This window comes from Quercus robur, chromosome 12 (assembly GCF_932294415.1).
Source record: "Quercus robur chromosome 12, dhQueRobu3.1, whole genome shotgun sequence".
Lineage (NCBI taxonomy): Eukaryota > Viridiplantae > Streptophyta > Magnoliopsida > Fagales > Fagaceae > Quercus > Quercus robur.
Window position 1 is genome coordinate 31,341,275 of NC_065545.1, and position 12,137 is coordinate 31,353,411.

The window sequence follows — 12,137 nt, forward strand, 5'->3', positions numbered from 1 at the left end:
GATATATTATTTTATTGTGTAAAAATATTATTTTAATGTGTTGTATTATAAAATAAAAGTTAGAATGTTAAGAGTATTGTAAAATAATATGGTATAATTGATAAAATAGTTTTTTGTGATGGTAAAATAAGATGTGATAGAATTTTGGGATGTGAATGCTCTAAGAGCCCAAGTCCCAAACTATAGATTGTCTAGGCTTAGTGAATTTGTATATTATACAACCCCTGTACTACAACTGTATTATTATTATTATTATTATTAATTTATTTATTTTTGCTAATTATTATTATTGTTGTTGTTGTATCATATTTTATCATTGTACATTAGTATTTTTATCCTCTTCTATATGCCAATACAAATGCATCCCATTTTCGGTTTCTAAGACATATAGCCAATTCAATCTTCACAAACACGACATGAGCTATATATTCATTAAAAAATTAGTATTAATTTAACAAAGCTCGACAACCAAAAATCTTTTTGTATGATATGTTACACTCAAACCGTCCAATATTCATTTTTTGTTTACTTGTCATGCAAATCAACTTGAGTATGCGGCCAGCTTGTCACTTGAGTAAAAGCTTACAATGCTTTATTGCTACTTGCAAATTAAAAGATAAGATGCAATTTGGCCGAAAGAAACTTGACACCAATTAAAGAAGGAATAATGGTTTATCCAACGTAAAGAAATTAAGAAAATTCAACAAAGTTTTTGTTTCACAGATTCAATGTTATACCCACGTAACCTATCAAAGTATCAATAGTAAGCCTTCACTCATTTCTGTGATGCTCAAGTGCCTCCATATCGTGAAGGAATCAACAAGTAAGAATAAGACAAACAAGATATATAATTTTCATTCTCCACCACAATGCGTGTCAAAAATCAGTGTCAAAGACAAAACTCCAATAAAATCTTTGATCGAAACATATATAGCCCAAGCCATTTTTTTATATAGAAAAAACTAAATAACTATTGATAAAAGCAATAATTGCCAATTGGCATCCAATATTCACAAAACTAACAAGATCATAAAATAAATAAATAAATAAAAAAGGATAAAGGAACAAAATTTGAAAATTTCATGATCAAATCAAAATCATGTTCATGAATTTTGAACATCATCAATTATCATGTTCTATTCAAGGAGAGGTTTGCGTCTAGTGCATTGATGATTGAATCCGATATAATACAAACATGTAGTAAGTATTGGATTATGGATACATGACTGTATCGTATCAGGTCATGTGCAGAAACACTAAACCTCCTAACCTAGCAGAACTAAGTTTCATCATCAATCAAAATTTAAGACGCCTCCACCTCCGACGTGGGCTTCGTTCCCCTGCCGCAATCTTAGTCTGCACTCTCTCAAACTCGGAAACCCCACATGGTATTGTTATACCACCCGGATGATTGAACCCGTATACATTCTCAGCCCCCTTTAACAGCTCCCCAAACAGTGGGTGATTGAAATATATCACAGGCACCAAATACCTTTGCGTGTCATCATTTGATTCGCCCACGTACACCGCCAAGTGCCCTTTTGGTACACCTTCTGACTTTATTGTTTCCACCGGGTCTTGACCCAACCGTATGTAATCCGGATCCGAATTGGAATTGTGAAGACAGAGTTCCTTTGCTCCACGCGAAAGGCACCGAGCCAAGTTGATGATTTTGGACATCGGGTTCAGGATTCTGGTCCGGGTCGGAGGGTCCAAAAGGTGGTACCTTGTGCTTGTGGGTTTTCTTTTGCGTCGGATTATCCATTTGAAAATCTTGGCCACCTTGCATCTGAGCTTGTAGCCTCTGAGTTTTCTCATGCTATATGCAGTATATATATATGAGTCAGTGTGGAAAGACTAAATAATCAAAAGGGAAGCTTTTGAAGAAGTTTTCTGAGATGGGTTTCTGTTGATTTTTAACTAACAAGGATCAGTGATAGACATCACTATAGACTTCTCTGAAAGCTGGCTATTCTGTTTTCGAATTGGTCTCTCTCACAGTCTCACTATTGTTTATTGAGACTTTTCCAAGGCCCAGTTTGTCTGTTTTATAGTTCTAAAGATAGTGGTGGTGGTGGTGGTGGTGGTGGCGGCGGCAGAAGTGGCTGGATTCTATGTATGGGAATAAGGTTCTTGTGCTGGTGTGCTTTTCAGAGACTTTTTCAAGATTTTTGGAGCGTCAAAAGGCGTATGTATGTGTAAGAGAGAGATCAGAATTCAGATATGGAGGCTGTGAGTTGTGACACAGAAAATGAAGAAAATAAAAGTTGCAGAGAGAAAGAATATGTTACGTCAGAGGCTGTGGTCTGTGGCAAACATCAATAGAAGCTCTTGGTGCCTTTGAGAAGTTAAGAAGTCAGTGTCTCGGAGATAACGATTGTTGAGTGTGATAAGTTTTTTTTTGAACGGTATAGGTTTGTTAATCATATATGATATAACCCAGGTTGGTTGGACTCTTAGTTTTAAGGTGTTTGTATCGGGTTTGATTGGATATGAACTTCAGATCGAGTTTGACTACTTGCACTTTGAAAAGAATTTTTAGAATTAGCGCTTTAACCTTTCGTGAACTCACTCGATGCAAATAGTGAGTGAAAATCTTAAGAATACATTATGTGGGAGCAAAAGAAAATTTGTTAATTATATAATTTATATCATCAATAATTTTAATAAATTTTATTCTTTCTTAAACATTGAACTTTAAAAGCCAACTTAGTATATATTCTAACATTCTCTACGGATACAATTCGTACATCTGGGTAGTTTAGGTACAGTTTGCTTTCTCAACATGTGGTGGTACTATAAAGTTACGGATCGACTTGGGCAGTTCACTACATGACCTTACATTTCATAAATGCAGCACTCCTTAGTTAAATGAAAAGTTGATCAGTTACTTGGGAAGTTAACTACATGACCGTACGTAGTACGTGTCATAAACGCAACCCTCCCCAGGTAAAGAATAGTTTTGTCTACTACAGTCTACAGGTACAGCTTCCATTTCTATTCTACTTGAAATTATTTGTTTATTTTGAATACGTGTGTTTTAATTTAAAGAGTTTTTATTTTTTTATTTTGTGTGCTGAAAAGTGTGTTTTAAAGAGTCAGAAGTCATGCATATAAACAACGTATCTTTGCAATATATTTTGAACAGTGTATCTTTGCAATATAATTTGCAATATATTTCGAACAATTTATCTTTACAATATATTTTGTTCAGATTGACAGATTGAAACAAATTTGAATTGTGCTTCTGAAAAAACAAAAGAAAAAAAAAAAAACGCTGTTTTTCAAGATTTAATCATGTTTTGTAGTAAGAAAAGATTGACTTGTACTTACTAAGGAAAGAAAGTACAAACACAATAGACATACACCTTAGAGCATTCTTATCAAGGTTTGCAAAAAATTTAGCATTTACCCTCTCAAATCCCAAATTTATAAGATATAACACCCAACTTTACAACATTCCTTCCATCAAAACTTCTATTTTTTTTAACCCTTCATTTAAATATTCTTTCTTTATCATTTTTTATTCTTTTTTATTTTTCCTCTCTCTTTCTCTGACTCTCTCTCCTCTGTGTCTCTCTTTCACAACCCAGCGCCGCCGGCCACCATATCCGCCCACCCATTTCACAACCACCACCCCTACCACCATTAGCAACCACAACCCACCACAGCCACCACCACCACAAGTCACAGCACCACTGTGGCAACTACAACCCCCTGCAGGAAGAACAGAAAAAGAAAAAAAACCAAAGTATAACACAACTATCCACCAAAATCACAACCAACCACCACCCAACCACTACAAAAACAACCAGCAAAACCCATCAGCAGACCCATCACACCGAACCAAAACCCACAGGAACCAAACCCAGATTGGTGAACCAAAACCCATCACACACACACACAAACCCAGGATCGGTGACCCACGACCCACGCCGAACCAAAACCACGACCACAAACCACAGCAGAAAGGAAAAAAAAAAAAAAAAAAGAAGAAGAAGAAGAAGAAGAAGAAACCTCCATCGCCCACGCCGAACCTCCACCATGACCATTGAACCGTCGGACCCACGACCCATGCCCATCGGACCACAATCGCCGACCAAGAATCATCATCGCCACCACCCACGACCATCGAAGCATCCAATCGGACCCAAACCCATCAGACCTTGCCGCCACGGGACAGAGAAGAGAGAAGAGGGAAGAGCGAAGTGATAGGAAAGAGAAATACAAAAATAATAAAGAAAAGAAAGTGGGCCCTCACCTGAATTAAAAAAACAATAAAAGTTTTACAATTGGTGAACAGTGCGGTCTCAAATTTGAGACCGCACTGTTCACCAATGCCAAAATATTTGGCATTTAAAACTTTTGATGGAGGTGTGTTTTTAAAGTTTGGGGTGTCAAATACCAAATATTTGGCATTTGACACCCTTAATGAGAATGCTCTAATGTATAATTGGACATTAGACATACACCTTCTGATGTGTCGACATCCGTGTCCAATATAGAATATAGAAGTCAAATATTCAAAACTTTACAACGGTTTCTTCTTTCTTGTATTGAAATAAAGATCTTAGAGTATTGATGGTAGTAAAAATCTATGTTGTTATTATCAGCACTATCAATTACAAATTTATGGTTATATTGGTGGAGTCAAAGTCAAATAATTTGACGCATAGCCTTCACACTACTTTATATTAAATATATTATTTTATTCACATGTTCACACTGTTTTGTAGTAAATATATTATTTTATTGTAGTGAATATATCATTTTATTGTATTATTTTATTATGTTGAAAGTTAAAATAAAACCACTAATGTTGAGTGTTTTATAGAGTGAGAAAATAAGATAAATAAAGTAGTTTTTTGTGGAGTTATATTGTTAAATTTATGGCTCCACCAATATGGATGCTCTAATGAAAGGTGGACCACATAAAACGAGATTTTTTTTTTTTGAGAAAGAAATGTGACATATTTTGATTTCCCGTTGTGCATTAAACTCTAAAATCAGCCACCCAAGTGGCCTTTTTGGTAAAGAGATTGTACTCCTCGTTTTCGTATATATGGCTATAAACGCGTTTCATTAATTGATGTAGTAAATTATGTTGGTAGTATTTCCCAACATTAATTGGCCACTCCAGATTCAAGAAAAAGTCATATACTCCCTCCGTCCCATTTTGTTTGTCCTGTTTGAAAAGTCAAAATTTGTAAGGGAACATCATTTATTGTCTTGTCTATCTTTTAAAAATGTATAAGTTTTCAAAACTACCCTTAAATAAATTTATCAAAAAATTGAATTAGTAAATTAATAGGAGTATAATAGGAACATTAGTAAATTAATGACTTTTATTTTTAGAAACAGGACAATATTTTGGGACATCCTAAAATGGAATAGAGGACAAATAAAGTGGGACGGAGGGAGTATTATATTGAGAAAAGTAGGTTTTTCCGACCCTTTGACATGGGAGAGGGCAGATAAAACAAGCTTGGTGCATAAAAAAAAAAATGGAAATTTGTAAGACAGAAAGAGAAAGACAAACGTAAGAAGTAGAGAACGTAAGGGGGTGCCAGTTGTGGTTTGAAAGGTCACTTTGTGGTGTAGTAATTGACTGACTAGGGAACAGAGACTCACAGAGTTTTAAGAGGACGTACAAACTACAACGTGAGCTTTTGAAACTTCATTAGGGTTTTATTAATTTGGTGGAGAGGTAGGCTCCTCTATTTTTCAGGCTTAGTTGCATTATGTAAAATTCTAGAAGACTCTCTCTAAATAGAACTGAGATTCTTATTGATGAAAGCAATTGAATAGAGAGTACAAAAGAATGAATCTATACAAGGCCGCTACTTCTATGGGTGAGTTTGGTTCAGCTTTTTGTAAAAGTGCATAATGAAAAAGTGGAGTTTCAAAAAGCTGAATGTTTGGTAAAAACTGTTAAAAAGTGCATAATGAAAAAACTGAGTGTTTGGCTAGCACTTATAAAAGTGTCAGTTTGAGAGATAAATTACCAAAAATGACAATGTATAGATAAGAGAATTTATTTCATACTTTCTTTTTTTTTTTTTTTTTTTTTTTTTTTTTTTTTTTTTTTTTTTTTATGTGAGTTTGTTTCATACTTAAATCAATTACTTCATCATACTTAAATCAATTTTTCTCTTTCTAAAAAAATTATTTTTTTCTTACCAATATTAGTTAATAATAACTTACCACTTAAGATTTATTGTGAAAGTATTGTAAAAATATTGTGATAAAAATTTATAGTAATTTTAATTTTAACATACTATTAAAATTATTTTTTTTCTCTTTCTAAAAAAATTATTTTTTTCTCACAAATATTAGCTAATAATAGCCTACCTTAAAATTTATTATAAAAATATTGTGAAAATATTATGATATAATTTCTTTTTTTCTCCCTTTTTTTCTCTACACACACGTGGCTCTACTTCCTTTTTTTTTTTTCTCATCCACCCACATAACCACACTCTTTTCTTTTCCTTTTTCCTTCTTTCCTCTACCATCTTCAGTCCAGAACATTCCCAGCTCTCTTTCTTTCTTTTTCTTTTTTTTTTTTTTTTTTTTCCTCTTAGCACTTCAAAACAAACAAAGGAACCACACTCACCCAACTCATCCAACTCCAGAACGTAACCTTAAGTGCTTGGATCGGGGAGATTGGATGATCGAAACCAATGCCAGAACTCATCCTTTATTTTTATTTTTTCACACTCCAGAGAAGAAGATGATGATGATGATGATGAAGATGAAGATGAAGATGATTGAAACATAAGGATTTTGGGATTTTGGGTTTTTTTTTTTCTATGGATTTTGGGTTGATTTTGAGTTGGGTTTGCGATGGGTTTTCTGGATTTGAGTTGAGTTTAAGTTGTTTTTGTGTTGATTTTGAGTTATTTTTGGTTTGGTTTTGTTGATTCTGTGTTCGGAATATCAAAGGTTGAAATGGGTTTTGTTGATTGTGGGGGTAGACTGGTGAAGAAGCAGAGGAAGACGAAGAGGAAGAAGAAAAGGAAGACGAAGAAAAAAGAAACAGATGAGAGATGAGGGCGTGAGAGAACTGAGGGATATTTCGGTATTTTCGCGTTTGCAGGTAATAATACAAAACGTGCATAGCGCGTTTTTATTTATGGACCCTCAAGGGTCCATAAGCCCTTCCGTGTTTTCCCTTAATTTTTTCTCAATGCTCAAAACGCAACTTTTATAAAAAAGTTGCGTTTTGGGCTTACCAAATGCATTTTTTGGTTTAGCTTTTTTCAAAACGTCCTTTTTGGGCTCAAAAAGTGGAAACAAACGGGGTCTATATATACATGAAGCAAGGAAGCTAAACTCTGTAACTAACTCCCTAATTCTATGGAAGAAACTGTTATGAAACTAATCCCAAGCTAATATTACACGTGTGCCAATACAATGACTAACTTCCAGCTGGCATATGTAATATTGTAACTGCCTTCATTGCTCCAATTCAATGTATAAAGTCTTGATGAAAAGGTATTGCTTCTATTGTTTCTAACACCTCTGCACTTGCCAATACAGACTTTATAGTGTTCACTTGACTATCATGCTCCCTTGTTCTGGTTGCAACATTAGAGTCTTGACCTCTATTCTTCACTTCAAATGTATCACCCTGTTGCACCTCACTTAACTGTGCTCTGTGCTTCTCATTTTTATTTTTACAGTATCTAAGCTAATAGATGACAAATTTTATTTATGATGAACTGTTCAGTCTTCCATATATCCATTGAAGTACCAATATAACATCTTCAAGATCGTCTCAACCTGATGATGATGATGATGAAGTCTTGGAACCCATTTTAAGTGCGTACACAACACCTATAAAACTTGAAGGAATTGGGTTGCACATCCCAAATTAACAACACACAACAACTACAAGCACTTAGGGACGAAATCAGGACTTAGAGTTAGGAGAGGCGGAAGTATAAAAAAAAAATCATTATGAAAGTCCAAATAAGCATCAATTTTCCTCTAAAAAAAGCATACATTTAGTATTAACAAACTGTTAACAAAGACAAAGATGCAAAATTATTGTTTCTTAATACATTACAATGTAGTCATTTATGAAAATGGAATTCGACTGTTTTTTTTGTTTTTTTGTTTTTTTTTTTTGTGTGTCTTTGATGTATGCGTTGGCTGTTGGTTAAAGACAAAATTATTTTGTTAAAACTTTTAAAATGCCAGATTGTTTGTTTTGGATAAAATTAGTTGATTTATTAGCAATTTTTTTTTAATTTTTTATTTTTTTATAGTAATCTGTGTCCAAATCATTTGCAAGAGGACTTGCATATAGAGGTAAATATTCGAATCTAGTATAATTCTCATCGTAGTTAGTTGCTTTTGAATTTTGATAACATGGGTTGAGGTTTAACATATTCATGCATTGGATATGAATCATATGATGAACATATATACATACTAGGAATAGATATTTAAATATGATTCAAATCACATGATGATGAGCATGATTTCATTTTCCATAATGCACACCATAATGATAAACATGATTGGATGGATGATTTATGCATAACATGAAATGACATTAATTCTCAAAGATTGATCTTCAGATTAGGCAGAATGATTACTTAACACCTTCCCATTTTGTAACTTAACATCAAGTCTTGGATTTTGAGTTCATAAATTTGTTCCCTTATCATTGTAATCTTGCTTTTCAAGATTGTAACTAAGAAACGAAATATATAATGTAATTTTCTCTAGATTGTAACTTGGAAACAACCACATCATATTTCTTTTCTAAATTGTATTTAGGACCAAAATCATGTAATTTTGATTTTTCATTATATCAATGATGTAATTTCAAAGTCATTCTATAAAGATGTATTTCATAAATTTTCTATTTTAATTAAATTATGTAGCAGCTCCAGTGTAAAATTTTTAATCTGAAGTTAGGATATTGTTGGTTCAATGACCAATATTTTGAGAGCTCGACCATCTCCTTGAGGTGCAAATCCACACAAAGTAACCATAGATATATATATATATTTTTTTTAAATTAGATATTTTTTTCTTTTCTAATTCATATGTTATATATATTTTATTGCACCAATAAGTTTTGGAACCAATAAAGAGTTGATTTTGCTGGACATATAATGTTGTATTAGTTAAACGATATACCTTACCCATTTTAGATGAACTTGTTAATATCTAATCTCTTACTCATTATGGATTTTAAACTAAACCCGTTATTGGTTTTTTGGCGACATGTCGTTGTCTTATGTTACCAGAGATAATATTCTTGAGAAGATTCACATTTCAAAATGTTGACGAAGTTACTTTTTACAAACAAGTTCAAGCATTACTTGAACTTGGTTGGTATTTGCAGCTTGTATTAGCCCTTAGGGGCTTTGGATCTGTGAAGGCATTAAAAAGTTTTGTTTGTGAGACTTGACCAAATTCAAGTCAACGTGGAGACAATTTTGCTTCACCTCGCACAAATTTCCCTAGTCTTGCCAAGCGGCCAAGGTGATAATGCGAAATTTTTTTTCCCGTACCTGGAGGTGGGGCAGGAATGGATTTATGTTGCCTCGTGAAGGGCTGGCTAAACTATAAATACAATTGATGCAATCGCCTAAAACCCCAAAATAAAAAAAGGCCCCCTACTTGTATTAGAATATATATATATATATATATAATATTTTAATTAAGAAAAAAAAATTTAAGTCCTTTGTTGACAAATAAAATGCATTAAAAAGATCTCATTGTATTCTAAAATGTAGAAGATTAAAAAGTTAAAAAAACAAAAGCCCCAATTGTAAAAGAAAAAAAAATCTTTTAATTAAGAAAAATTTTTCAAGTCCTTTTATTGGTTAGTAGAATGCATTAAAAAGGCCCCCATTATATCCTAAAATACTGAAGATTAAAAAAGGAAAAAAAAATAGTCAAATTTGGCTAACAAAATTAAATTATATGAGACAAATTCATTAACTCATTATTGAAATATACTAAAATCAGTGAGTTCCAGTTAGTTCAATTAGTAAAGTTTCTGATGGTTGTATAAGAGATCTAGGATTCAATCACTGCCTACACCAGAAAAATTCATTAATAATACAACGTAAATGTCTTGAAATACGAGAATAAATTTCTACACCAAAAGAAAAAATCTTTCATCTCTCTATCTTTCTTTTCTTCAACTTGAATCTTTTTTTTTTTTTTTTATAAGCTTTCTTTCTTTGTTATGAAATCAGTCTGCAATAGCTTCACTGCAGTGGTGGCCGTGGACAGTGTGTGTGAGCCGGCCTTGGAGGTACCCTCTCTCTCTCCCCAAAATTTTCATAAAGATTAAAGTCATTGAAGAGTACTGAACTACTGATTTGTGATAACTATTAACTTTTTATTCAATATTTCAAAAAAATTTAATTAGCACTACACAGTTGACAGGACAGTTTATTGTACTACACATTACACATGGCAAATATCACCACAACCACATCCCACATGGCCCACACACTAACACTAAAGACACTAACACACGGTACCCACCCATTGATTAGAGGAGTTTTAGCATTTAAAGCTTCATGATTTTTTGGGTTTTAAGTTTTATTAACAAAACATTCTTAAACCCACCCACTATATAATAAATACTTGTACATGCATAGTCTCTTTTTATCACACCAATAGATAATTTAATGTATATTATATCTACCCATTTGTATTATAGTGATACTTATTTATTGAACTAATTAATAAATTAATTTTTATTTGTGCAAGACTATAGGCTTAGGCTTAAAAGAATAAAATGTTTTTCGGGAAGCAAATAGATGCACAAATCATCTTGCTAAAAGAGGTTGCACCCTTATAGGGAATTTTGTTGTTTTAGACTCGCCTATTTCGGAAGAACTTTGTATTATTTTAGACTCTGATGCTTCTAGTCTGTATTCCTTAAGGCTTTTAGCCAGTACTTCGCCTTTTATGGCTAGCTAATTAATGCAAATCATCCATTTTAACCACAAAAAAGAGAGAGAATAAAATGATCATAGCTTTAGAAAAGTTGCGATAACCAGATTCTATTATTCTATATTTTAAATTTTATTTTAGTTAAATTATAATTTTTAATTATAAATTGTGTTTTATTTATTTATAAATATTTTCTCGTTATAAATGTTTACTAGAAAATATTTACTTGGATATGAAAAACTTTATAAAAAAAAAGAAAAAAAATTGAAAAACAACCTAAATCTCAAAAAGAATCAATAGATTTTAAATAAAAAAAATTCAGTAAATATTATTTAATTAATATTTAAATATAAAAAAAAACCCCACTTAAAATTTTTTCCTAAGGCCCCCAAAGTTGTTGAACCAACCCTACCCCTATCTTGCTTATATTTACAAAATGCTTGGATATTAATACTTTTTTTGTTGTTGTTGTTGTTGTTGTCTTGTTAGATATTTTGGTTTATATTATTGAGTTGCTTAGTAAAAATTAGGTTGATTTGGTGTGATTAATTTAATTGAAATTTTAAATAAAATTTTACATTATTGTAATAGGTGTGGGGGCAGGACAAGTTAATAGAGAGTAGGGTCTTGCAAGGTGGTGCAAGACAACTTGCCCGACATGCAAGGGAGGAGCAGAGAGCATCCATGATCTGGCCCCACTCTACCCTATTGCCACCCCTATATTATATTTATGTGCACTACAACATTGTTGTAATCTCTCTAACTTATAGTAAAACTTTGTCTTTGTTGCTGCTCGTGAACATAGGCACACTCTTAAATCACGTAAATTCCTTGTGTCAATTTCTTTTCTCTCTACGCAAAGGTATACTACAAACTCCATTAAAAAACACTAACATAATATCTTAACAAGTTACCATTAGTTGAACCACTCTATAATACTTATTACTAAAATGTTATAATGTTAATACCCTTGAAATACTTATTCCTATTCCCATATAATAATCATTACAGTATACCAAACGTACCCTTAGATATTTATTCAGTTGTGGGATTCTAAATCGACTTCTAATGTGCTTGAAGCGTTAAAGATTAGACGTGTATATATAATGAAGAATAAAGGTTCTTTTTGTAATCTTTTTAATTTTTTTTAAAGAGTATTGTATGATATATATCTTTTACAATCTATAATCAGAAATTTATGT

General features: G+C 32.4%; 1 protein-coding gene across 1 annotated transcript; it reads right to left on the reverse strand.

Moving 5' to 3' along the window:
• Positions 1-1,061: 1,061 nt before the first annotated feature.
• On the reverse strand, positions 1,062-2,423 carry LOC126709951 (auxin-responsive protein SAUR36-like). Its single transcript, XM_050410330.1, has one exon. It carries the CDS (start codon positions 1,816-1,818, stop codon positions 1,297-1,299), a length of 522 nt encoding a protein of 173 aa, XP_050266287.1. The 5' UTR covers positions 1,819-2,423; the 3' UTR covers positions 1,062-1,296.
• Positions 2,424-12,137: the final 9,714 nt, after the last annotated feature.

Coding starts and splice junctions, on each gene's coding strand:
- LOC126709951 (XM_050410330.1), bottom strand. CDS start 1,818: ATGAGAAAACTCAGAGGCTACAAGCTCAGATGCAAGGTGGCCAAGATT.